The sequence below is a fragment of the Malaclemys terrapin genome, chromosome 16 (assembly GCF_027887155.1).
Source record: "Malaclemys terrapin pileata isolate rMalTer1 chromosome 16, rMalTer1.hap1, whole genome shotgun sequence".
NCBI classification, from domain to species: Eukaryota; Metazoa; Chordata; order Testudines; family Emydidae; genus Malaclemys; species Malaclemys terrapin.
Genome location: NC_071520.1, coordinates 13,296,142 through 13,308,839, shown reverse-complemented (window position 1 = coordinate 13,308,839; position 12,698 = coordinate 13,296,142). Strand labels below are relative to the sequence as shown.

The following is a 12,698-nucleotide window of genomic DNA, read 5'->3' as shown; positions in this document are numbered from 1 at the left end:
TACTACCATCTCTGTTTGTTTCATTGGAGTGAAGGGGATCTGATTTTCTCTATCTCCAGAATCAGTAAGACAGCCCTTCACCAGTTTACATTTGGAAAGTTTTCTTAACAGCCATTAAGATGAGAAATTTTTTTTAAGTAAAACCTTAAATCAGTGGTTCTCAAAGCCCCCATTGGCCTGGAGCGGCGAACCGCGGCCAGTGGGAGCCGCGATCGGCCGAACCTGCGGACGCAGCGGGTAAACAAACTGGCCCAGCCTGGCAGGGGCTTTCCCTGAACAAGCAGCGGACCGGCTTTGAGAACCACTGCCTTAAATCACATTGAAACTAATGGAGCTATCAGATTAGTACTAGTACAGGATAATGCCATGTGCTGATGCATTATTACCCCTACTTTGCACACATGCACATTCATGAGCAGTGGGTGAACTTCGGGGAGGGTAGCCCCTGGCCCTGCCTGCCCTTTCTGCCTGAGATCCCTCCTCTCCCGCTGAAGCCCAGAGTGGCCCCCCAGCCCTGGACCTCCCGAGTGCCAGGCAGGCAGCATGTGCCCCCCCCAGAGCACCGGGCAGGAAGCACAGCCTCCTTCCCTCCCCCGCCCCCGGCTGCCCCAGAGCTCCAGGCAGTGCCCTCCCCAACACTGGAGCGCAGGACAGCTTCCAGTGCCCCGGAGCGCCAGGTGGAGTCACTGGCCCCAGGACAGCCCCCATTAATCCCTGGGCCTCGGCCACAGGGGAAGAGCCCTCTGCAGCACAGTGTTGGGAAGCAGGAGTGGGCCTGGGGGCGGAGCGTGGGCAGGGCCATGCAGGGCTGTTTGGGCCGGCCTTTAATACCCGCTGCCCATGTGCACATTTCTCCTAAAGTTCAGATTTATTACAAGCAACGATTGCACTGTAAAGTAACTGACCGTTGGATGGAATACCTAAATCCTTGCCAACACACACACACACACACACCCATAGTTTTCCATTATACACTAGCAATTGGAATCTTGGTCTTGTTGGTGCTCAAGCACTCTATCAGCTCCAGTCAGGACAGTGGCTGCAATTTTTAAGTGAAACTTACATTGTACAGTGCTGGTCCATGTACGCATGAAGTATGTTTTTGCTTATGCCACCATTGGATGCCAACATCCTCCTTAGAGGGCAACCCTGGCAGTCTTAGGCTGCCAAGAAAGTTTTACACAGACCTTGAAATTTTACATGAATGAACCACTTGAAAGACAATGGGCCAAATATATTCCTGATTGACTTCAGATTTACTAGGTATGAATTTGGCCTTTTATGTATGCATTATGTATGCATTATGCCAGTCAAATCTCTGTCCCCACCCTACATCTGCAATTAAAAAACCTTGCTATATTCAACTTTCACCGTGATTTCCTTCAAGCTCCAGTTAAGTGTTGTATGGGAATCTGTCAGTGACTCCCCTTTCATGTACCTTTCAGTTTCTTCTTGCCTCACCATCTGTTTTCTCCTTTATCTCTTGTATGTCCCCAACTCTTGCCTTTTCCTTCTCTCTGACCTTTCTTTTCATGCGCTCCTTTTCCCAACTGTCATATTATGGGTTGGGACCGAGGGGTTTGGAGGCAGAAGGGGGGTCAGGGCATGGGTGGGGGTCAGTGGGGCAGGCTCCTGGCAGTGCTTACCTCAAGCAGCAGCATGTCCCCCCTCCGACTCCTACGCGGCTGCGCAGACAGGCGGCTCTGCACGCTGCCCCATCCACAGGCGTCACCCCTGCAGCTCCCATTGGCCACGGTTCCTGGCCAGTGGGAGCTGCAGGGGCAGTGCTGGGGGAGGGGCAGTGTGCGGAGCCTCCTGGCTGCCCCTGCGTGTAGGAGCTGGAGTAGGGACATGCTGTTACTTCCAGGAGCTGCGCGGAGCCACGGCATGGAGCGGGGTAAGCCCCCAATCCTGCTCCCTGGCGGGAGCTCAAGCACCAGATTAAAATGTCTGAAGGGCTGGATGTGGCCCTTGGGCCGTAGTTTGCCCACCCCTGGTTTAGGGCCTATGAGACTGACAGTTGAGCAGCTTGGAGTCTGTCTAGCCAGTTCATTACAACTTAATCTGAATTAATGAAGATTGTTAAGAACACAAAGGCAGTCTGTAGCTTTAAAAACTGGAATATTGTATCCAGCCTATCTATTGGTATGGAATGTGGGACGTTTTTTATTTTATTTGGGCTTTCTTTCCCTTCCTTGGTGAATTTAAATCACACTTCCACCTCTTGGTTATGTAACTAGTAGCAATACTTCATATTCTTAGTTGAGCCCAGCTGTTAGTATTGATATTTTATCCTCACCATTAAGGTCCAAAGGCAAGCGAGCTTCCAGATCAGTCATTTCAAGCTGGACTTCAGCGTTATTCACTCTGCTGCAGCAATTGATAATCATTGACCTTAGGATAGGCACATTTTTATTATTTTACAAATAGAAATACTCTCTTGTCTCCTCATTTCTTTTGCTGTCTTTCATAGCCTTACACACAGTATTTTCTTTTAATAATTTGGGGATTTGAAGCTCGATTCTTCCCAGAGCACTAACTATCTGTTAGATTAAACCCAGAGTTTGCCAACAGTTCTTTTTAATTGAAAGAGCTTCTTTCTATTCATAGGAGTTTGGAACAGTCCTGAATTTCATCCTGTTTAATAATAAAGTTCAGCTGAGTATATTATGCTGTAAGGAGCTTTCTATACAAAGCAGCTCAATTAGAGCACTATAACTGTGAATATGAATAAGTACTCCAGGTGGTGCTTTGATAAATGAACTGTAAATTATGGAAGATAAATACTCACCTAGGGGGAAGATTTTATTGTTATAATTAATATATGTGTGCACAAGAGAGATGCTCTTTTTTTGCATTATGCAAGTGACCCACAGTACTTGCAGTTTCCATTTAATAAGGTTACATATATGAGCTCAGTAGGCCATATTTTCTCACCATCTCTCCTTTTTTAATGTAGTCCATAGGGGAAACGCCAACAACCCCAAAGCATATAAAGGACAATAAAGAGAGCTTCTTCCCAGCAACTCCAGCAACGCTGCCTCCTACACCAGTGAATCCGGACACTGTGACTTCTGAAAACGTCCTAAAACTGAACGATCTTCATTCCAAACCCAAGCCAGCGTCCTCTTCCTCCTCTTCTTCTTCCTCAGCATCTTCTTCAGTGCCCCCACCACAGACACCACACAAGGACATCGAGCCGCACCAACGCCAGAGTGCAGAGACTGCTCCCAACATGTCTTATATTACTCATGGTAAGTCTGCGCCTAATAAAATGTCTTGACCTTCTCTAATTGACTTGCCCAAGGGCACATAGTAAGTCAGTGGCAGAATTCTGCCACAGGTCACATTTTTTTATCACTAGACCATATGCAAAAGAACACAAGAGGCCACACAAACTTTGAGACTTGTCCCTGGTTCTGAAAGGGATATATATATTACTAGAACTGATTGAAGAGTTGTCCTCTGTGTGTGTATGTAAAATATAAAAGTGCTATAGCTCATTGAAAAGGAGGGTTTCTAATTCTGCTGTGGTATAAAATAGGTATTTATTTTCTCAAGTGGTTGACTTAAAGAAATCGTGATGGTTTAAAATTGCTTAGACGTTTGAAATGTTAGACATAATACCAGTGGAGATGGATTAGTTAGCAGTGTGTAGTCAAAGGTGCATGATGAATATAACTTACTACATGTATATCATTCCCATGTGTTTGTGTAGAAATGCAGAATGTAGTAAATCCCAAACTTGTACAATACTAGTAACTTTTTTGTAGGGTAGCATCATCTTTATGCCACAGATTTTAGAGAGAAATTATTTTATAAGATATTTAGTCATCTGATATGCTATTGGTACTGTTTTGGGGTGATTATATATTTCTGCACTGGAAAATGAAGGGTTGGCTTAGTTACCATGAGCCATGGTAACTACAGAATGATAGTTGTGTGAGGCGGAATAAACAGTGGCTGAGAGGACTGGAATGATGGAATTATAATATTTGTAGCCCTAATGTAGTTTGATGAGTACACAGGGGCAGATAAGAAAGTCAAAGATGCAAAATATATACAGTTTAGAGTCAGTGGTTGGCATGAGAACATGACTTATTAGGGACCATTTTATGTAGTTGGTCCTAGACAGACAAGCAAGGTGAGAGAATTTAATGAATCTTCTCCTTCTTGCATTTTTGGCGACAGGCCAGCCACAGCATGGTCAGTAGGCAAAGGGAGTGTGATAGGCTAGCACCCTCAGCATTACTAACTTCCACAGAGGGTATGAAGTAAGGCTGGACCAGCCCGAACCCCACTCTGTACTGGCCAGCAGAGCCTAGTGGTGCTCATGTGTGGAAGCATAATGATGCATCCACTTAAAAGATGGCAGAATTCTTGCTGTAGTGTACGCTGTGGAGCCCCAGGAGGAATTCTGTCTGAATCAACCACAATTCTTCCTCTGGCTTCTGTTAACAGCCTAGCCCCCTCCAGCTATACAGATACCCCCAATGTGGGATTGTGCCTTAAAGGCACAATCTGGCCCTGAAGGTATGTGATTTTTATATGAAATATATACAATGCATCCTCAATTACCCAAAATTATCATCTGAAACAAGATCATGTCTTTGATGTCTGTTAATTACATTGAAAATTTCCACAGTTATCCAAAATTTAGTCCTCTCTTGCATTCAGATAATCAAAATTGTAGTTTGTAGATGAATATTTCACAAATTAATATTTACATTATGGGCACAATGGTCAAAAGTGCCTAAATCCCTTTTTCAGAAGTGACTTGGCCCCTGTCTGTATAAAGAAAATAATCAAACTATTTTCAGATAATATTAAAAGCTAGAGACAAATCTACACAAGCCTGGTATGTTTACTGTTTAGAATGAAACGTCATATATCCATCCAGGCACTGTAGAATGGAGCAAATCAGAGTAGTGCCAATGTATTGGAGGCTTACTCATTAACAGTCATCATCAATACTTCATGAGCTAGTCTCAAACTGGTTTGTTTGAAAGAAATTTAGCTTTGTGACTGAGTATCTTTGTATAGTTTATGCGCACACACCTACTGTACATGATTTTTTTCCTTATGTAATCAGCCTTGCAGCTAAATGCACATAATCTTCTGAATACATCAGCAACAAAGAGCAAACCAGGGAGAAATCAATTTTCCCAACGAGCTAATCTCTCAGAGAGTACAGGATGAAATTGAAATTTAACATCCGCCACTAATAGTCACATTATAATCACCTCACATTCCTTCTCCACAAATCCTGTGGTGGGAGGGAGAGAAGGTTGCAGTCAGATTTGTCCAGAAATGGAATTATATGGTATTATCATGGGATATCTTTCCAGGCTTGTTCAACAGAGAATAATTCAGGTCCATCCTTGGAGGAGGAAAAAAATGAAACCTCTGCCTTTTAAAGTTGTGCTTTCACTGAGCAGAGAGGTAGGAATGACAATGCAGGTCAGAGCTCCCATGTGCCATTGCTTTACATGTAAAACTCATAAGCATTTCTTACATACTTTCCTCGATCTAATTTTCCAGGCCATCCTGCAGTGGCTGGAACATTTATTTTAATCTTTTGACTCTCTAGGCCTTTCAGGGATTTGTGAGGCTTCTGATGGCTTCTTTCATGGTTTCTGCACATCTTCCGGTGGTGGAAGAGGGGTGGGTTAGCTGCCAAAATTATTGCCCTGAAGTCTCCTGTCTGAAGATCAAGAGGCTTTCTCTGTACAGCTCTCATTTCAGTGCTGAGTGCATGTATCGTTTCCGGCTGTCTGGATCTCAGACCCACCTGACAGGTCGTTTCTCTAGCTGAGAGAGACACCAATTACTGCTCTGTTCTTTGCTTCTTTTTTCTTTCTACTTTTCCCCTAGCCACACCCCCACTTTTTAAACAATGATTGCTAAATTCATAAGTTTTACCCTTTCTTTTTGCTCTTTTCTGCCGTTATTTCTCCTTTTCTATGTAAAGTCTCTCCTCTGCCTCATTTTTCAAGTAATCTTTTTATTTTTCACCTTTTCCCCTTCCTGCCTTTCCTTTTAATTGCCACTTTCATACCCCCACCATGTTGGTTTGTCCATCTCAGAGGATTCCCTGTTCCCAAGTATTAACTACTGTATTTCTTCATGACTTCATAAAGGAATTACACAACAGTTTTCCAAGCAGTGTTGGTGTTCTGCCAGTCATTCCCCATGTAAACATTTTAATGGGATCTTTCAACTGGTATACAGCAACCAGTACAGAAACTACAGCACGATGAAGTCCAATGACCAGGTGCTAATGACAGCATGGAAACTTCCTACATTTAGGTATAAATTCACATGGGGCTGCCAGCCTTCTTAGCTCAGCATAGAATTGACTCAGGGGAGAGCTGTAAAATAGGTCAAGTAGGATAAACCCTCTCCAGCTCTGTCACACAATTCCAATAGCTGTACTATTCCATCACTCTGAAAATCTTACTGGTATGGTTGTTTTTTTCCCAGATGGTCTCCCTTTTTTTCCCCATTTTTTAATCCAGTGATGATTATTAGAAGGAAAACACTAACATGGGTCCTGGCACGGAGGTACAGGATAGCAAGAGAGGATTTCAACATCTGGATTTATTCAGAAGTGAGGATGACTCTGCTTGAAACCAGTATTGCACTAGATCTGCATATAAAATGGAGGGAGGGGGAAATGGGGTCCTGCCCCGCTAAATAAATGCTGAGATTTTTAAAGGGCATTAAAATATAAGGTTAAGATTTTAACTGGTGAAAATCTCTGCTGTTTTATTATGGTTCTTTTGACATGCCTTCTGCCCTCCCTGTCTGTCCCCTCCTCCCCCCCACACACACCCCTTCCCAGGAGCAGATCACTGACATTGTATTCTGGTCTCCATTCCTTCACAAAGGAATCACAGTGCAGTATATGGAGGAGAGCTGGGTCCCCCTGGTGAGACTACAGCAGAATGCACTGAGGACTTTAAGATGTAATTACCTGCCTTCAGTTGCCTTATTTTTACCTCTACCTTAGCTACTGCCTGTTATGGTGATGGTACTCAGGGGTACAGATCATTATCACTTTTGACTTCCAAATACATTAAATTGTTTTAGTTTGCCATGATGCATTCTTCCTGAAACTTGTAAATGACCCTTTTACTCACATGCAAAACAGATTTTTTTCAAATATTGAAGCTGTGACATAACCCTTCCAAAACTAGGAAATTTAGAGTTAAGACAAATACTCCATCCTTAGTTCTTTCTGTAATGTCTAACTATTGCAACATACATACTGTGTAAATATCCTGCTTTGATCCCAGATATTTGCAGTGCTTGGACACAATGGAACAAGTTAAGAATGTAGTGATCATTCTGAAAGTACCTAAGCTTTATAACCCTATCTGTTGAAATATAGTAAATGAGATGCAGAGATGGTTGAAGAAGGCTGCGTAGGGCCCAGGAGGTTGAGTGACAATACAATCATAGCTGTAGAGAAGGAACTGGCACTAGATTTGATTCAGCATGAGAAATAATAGGCAGTGTCACGGGGTCACCCACCACACTGGCACCACCTGCTGGAAGTTTCGGGAATTAGCTCAGTCCCAGCAGTGCACCCTTGGGTGGGTGGTGACTATCTCATCCCTGCTTCCGCCTGCAGACCCATTACAACTCCTTTCTCTTGGCGTCTGCTTCATGGCACAGCTTTCCGGCCATGTCACCATCCCGTTCCTCCCCCCCGCTTTCCGGGGACTCCTCCAACAAGAGTTCAGCCACTCCTTGCAGCGGCTCAGCAGTCCACAGCCGGGCCGCTCCTTCAGCAGCTATTGGGGTGGGGTGGGGGGTGGGTGGCGCGCAGGCCTGCCCACTGCTCCAGGCCCTGGCCCAGGGACCCTGCAAATGGAAGCTTTCTGCTGCCTCTTCCTTCTAGCCTACTATCTCTATCCTCTGGGCCACTTTCCTGTAGCCTCAGTTCCTTCTGCTCCTACCTCCGGCTCCAGCTCCTTTGCCTCTTCCCAGGGCCTTGAGCCTGTAAATCCTGGCAGCCTGCCAGGAGCCCTCTAGGAAGCCAGTTTTCTCCCTGCAGCAGACTCTCTTGTGCTGGTCTGCAGCTTCCTTTTATATAGGCTGGCTGGGCCCTGATTAGCTGGTCCAGCCTTCGCCCTAATTGTCTGCAGCCTTCACCCTAATTGGCTGTTTCCCCTGCAGCCACACCTTTGGCTGCCTGCCTCTCAGCCTCGCTAGGCTGATTTTAACCCTCACAGAGCCAGTGTGGGGCGGGTGCCCCATCACAGGCAGGAATAGTGAACTCAAGAGCAGAAGCTCAAAATAAAGGCGGTTATAATAATATATGGAGATATACTTATCTCCTAGAACTGGAAGTCCAACCCCCTGCCTTCACTAGCAGGACCAAGTACTGATTCTGCCCCAGATCCATAGGTGGCCCCCTCAAGGACTGAACTCACAACCCTGGGTTTAGCAGGCCAATGCTCAAACCACTGAGCTATCCCTCCCCTTGTAGGATAGGAAGTCTTTGACACATGTTAATACAGCATTTAATATGGCAGGGTGTGGAATTTTGCTTCCCCACTTCAGAGATCTAACAGGATCGTGCTAAGATGGTTTCACTTACATCTCTGAGACAGTACCCAGAGAGTCACGATGGGCACTTGCTCTTCCATCTCCAGAGTTCTCAGAGAGATCCCGCCTCCATTTCTCATATCTTTTTTCAATACAAATCTATATAAAGCAAGAAGGAGAGATTGTGAATCAGCGTGGACTAAAATGCCAGATGTTTACAGAAGACACCCAGCTCTACATTGCCTTCACATCAGATACAAATAGCACAGTCTCCCAGCTGTCCTGAGCTTGGTTGAGTTCAGCAGTTGATTGAAGCCGAAGCCTGAAAAGACTGAGGTGATGCAAATGGAGTGGGAAGTACTTCAGAGAACTCACAAACTCTCTTAACCTCATCTTCCATTGAGGGCATCTGCCTTCATATTAATACAGTACATAGTGTAAGTGTTCACCTTGACTCCTCACTGTTTTTGAATACCTGAATAGCTACCGCCACCCAAAATCCCCCTTTTCCATCTATGGCTGATTAGATGGAACCCCCTTCTGTTTTGTTTGGACTTAGCCACCGTGATCCACAGCAACTTCTGGGTTTGCTTATTGTAATTTTCTGTACCCAGGGACAAAATGCCAACCTTTGTTAAAGCTACTTTTAGTTCAGAGCATAGCAGTCCATCTGCTCTCCAATGCAGAATGCCAAGATCACATGACCCCATTTCTCATTCTCTTCTCTGAATGCTGAAATAAATTCAAGGTTTCAGTCCTTGTCTTCAAAGCCATCTTTGGGACTGGACCGAGTTAACTTGGGGACTTCCTAACCCTGTGTGATCAATGATTTCCATTGACAGCTATGTTCCACTGGAAAATGGAACGGTCAGACCTAAGAATGGTACCTGGTTGCAAAGAAGATGACGCTTTCTCGATGATTGGCCCAAAAAACTGAAACTTGCTCCTGGAAGAGAACCAGTATGACCATGAATCCTTGTCTTCCTTCTGAGTGAAATGCAAAACCTAAGCCTTCCCACGGCATCACGTTTTAAAAAAATCATTTCTCTTGCATGCCTTCTGGTTTTTAGGAACATTTTTTCCTTTATTTCTTTTTTTAAAATGTGATGTTATTTTGGGTAAGCTCTACCAAAGAGATGGGTTTGGCATTTCATTCTGAAGCTGCTGAGGTTCGTGGTTAACAAGATCTCTTCCCGGAGTGAGTTTCAGCTTTGTAGGTAATCTCATCTTAAATCCTTCTATTTTTATAAATCCGTATGTCTTTTTCTTTGTTGTCTTGTCCCCCTCACTTCCATTTTCCATCTCTCCGTCCCTTATTTCCCTTTTTTCTCTTGACCCTTTCCTGTTTCCTGAGCTTTCATCTCCATTTTTCACAAGGTTTTCTGAAATAGGGCAAGCAATGTGGTATCTGTTAGTTGTTGTATATTCCCAGGTGAGATTTTACAGTGGATGGATTTGCTAGTAGGAATAAACCAGGCAGCTTCTGAGACAGTCACAAGTAGTCTGTGTTTACTCTTTCTAATCTCTTGCTGCAGCCACCTCCTAAACTTGGCCTTGGTATACTCACTTCCCTTTGTCTCATCCATTAAGATCCATGCCTTTCATGCAGGTTTTCTTCTTCTCTTCACCACAGGTGCACTCTGAGAACAACCTCACTTTTGAATGTCAGTGGGGTTTTTCCTGTTTGTGAAGGATCTCTTAATTCCCTCTTGCCTCACATTCAGACAGCACAAGCTGATCACCTGATTGGATAGGTTCTCTGCCTCCTCCTCCTCACGATGTACTTATTTGGAGTACAGCAGGTTGAATTAGCCAGCTAGCATGATACATTAATGCCAAAAACATTTCAGTCCATGTAGTAGCTTTACTGTCTTTCTTTTTCTGATGGCTACCATTTGAATTCCACTTGTATGATATATATTACAAACTCTATGTCTCCAGAATTCCTTGATAGAATTAAACCTGTGTATGAGATCTGTTATGTACATGTATACATACAATTAAAGCAACAAAGATAGACCTACAGTATACCAAATTGTGATAAAGATATTGGGATGTATCTTGCTGAGACAGGGTGACCTTCTAAGAGGAGTGGATAGTGAGACATTGCATATGGACTTTTGACTGTACATACATTTCACATTTTTACTATGGGCTAGATTTTCAGTTGTTGGCCACCTCTTTTTTGTGTGCAAAATTGCAAACATGCATGGACACTAATCTTTGCATGCACCCTTTAAATGGTGTAACACCCTGGTTAATTGAAATGTTAGTAATTGCACCCAGAAAATCCATTTAAGGTCAATGGTGTTTTTGAGTGCAAATGCTAACTCTTACATGCACATTGCTGTTATACTATTGCAAATGAAATAACAACTGTGCACATGCAAGTGATAGAAATTTTAATAGGTGTGATCACCTGCAAGTGCTCCTATTAACCCAAGTTAAGGCTGAATAGAGGCCCAGCTGAAAATCTACTCCACTGCTATTGCATAACTTATTTATACAATGCTTTAAAACTGTTTTTTAACCACTCACCAATCTAATGGCAGCTTTCACTAACCTCTACTATGTTTATTTGGCTCGGGGACAAGAAAGGATTAAATATTGTCAGAGAAGGGAGAGACTTATGGCTTTTTCCAGGCAGCTATTGCATTCAAACAACATAAGAACATAATGGCCATTCTGGGTCAGACCAAAGGTCCATCTAGCCCAGTATCCTGTCTTCCGACAGTGCCCAATGCCAGGTGCCCCAGAGGGAATGAACAGAACAGATAATCTTCAAGTGCTCCATCCCCTGACGCCCAATCCCAGCTTCTGGCAAATAGAGGCTAGGGACACCATCCCTACCCATCCTGGCTAATAGCCATTGATGGACCTGTCCAACAGATTAACGTACATAAAATTCACCAGCAATGGACTACAAATGAAAAACTGCTGCTGTACTCTAGTAGTGCTGTGTACAATGTTGTTCTCTCCAAGTTATTAACTACTGCTGAGTCAGATGTTAAGACACTAAAATCAGTTAGCTTACTGTTTTTTAAATGGCACTGTAAAGAAATCGTGGAACTGGACACCAAACTTTAGTCTTCAACAAATATTTAGAAACAGATTTAAAAGTTTAATAAAAGAGAGAGGATTTTGGGAACAAAACATTCTTTTTTTAAGGTTTCCCCTTCCCCCATGTGCATCTGGGGTTCGAAGTATTCATAGACCTAGATATAGATACTCTCACCTTTCCATTAGAGTGCAGTATTCTCTTCACCGTGGTATCTGAGCATCTTGCATTTAATCATATCACAGAACTTTGTTCCAAAACTTTACCTTCTTCCAGGTTTCTCTGAAAGGAATTTTTATCACTGTGGCTTTGTGCTTCATTGTTGTATCTAGTTTCTTGCATGCTGCACTTCATTCAAATACTCATTACTTGTCATTCTTGTCACAGTTTGTGCACTGATATCGGTCACAATGTTTTTAAGCCCTCTTCTAACTTCCACGCTCTACCTTTTTTTTCTCTTCATCTGTTCCAATATAACTTTCTCCACTCTGTGTATTTAAGTGGGTCTTCATGCTAAAGACCTAGAATCCTAGAGATACAAAAGCCATATTAAGTCATCTAATCCGTTTCCCTGCAGGTACAATATTGTTCCCTTTAGAGAAGCAGCATAGACTAAACTAAGCACAATACTGTCAGCCAGAAATACCAAAATGCTAATCCTACCTCTGTGACTTATTTGCTGTCTGGTCTTGGACATGTTCCTTAACTCTCTGTGGAGCACTTAACTCTTCTCCCTTTTATAGGCATGGAGCTCTCCTCTCTTCAGGCTGAGGGTAGGCAGGATGCAGAAAGCTTTTCTATCGTGTGCACGGCCTTAAGCACTAGCACAGCGCTTTGAAGGCTCACTGATCACTTTAAAAGGGGGGGGGAGGGAGAAATGGGGGCGTGGAGTTCAGAGCAGAGCATTTGTCCCCATGTCTATGCCCCATCTGAAAAATAGGGATAGCAATACTTACCTACCTTGCATGGTGAATTAAGGTTTGATTCTGTAACCCTGTGCTCGAGCAGAGAGTAGTACTTACATGCAATTAAACTCATTGAGGTCACTGAGTCTAATCATGTGAGTACTATTCAGTACAAGTAA

General features: G+C 43.6%; 1 protein-coding gene across 7 annotated transcripts in view; it reads left to right on the top strand.

Annotated features, from left to right (window-relative positions):
• CABIN1 (calcineurin binding protein 1) overlaps positions 1-12,698 on the top strand; it is a 204,319-nt gene that overhangs the window by 182,852 nt on the left and 8,769 nt on the right. For all 7 annotated transcript variants that reach the window (XM_054006388.1, XM_054006393.1, XM_054006392.1 and 4 more), the window contains one exon: positions 2,960-3,254. In XM_054006388.1, the coding sequence (XP_053862363.1) occupies positions 2,960-3,254 (295 nt within the window). The remainder of the gene's footprint in view (positions 1-2,959; positions 3,255-12,698) is intronic.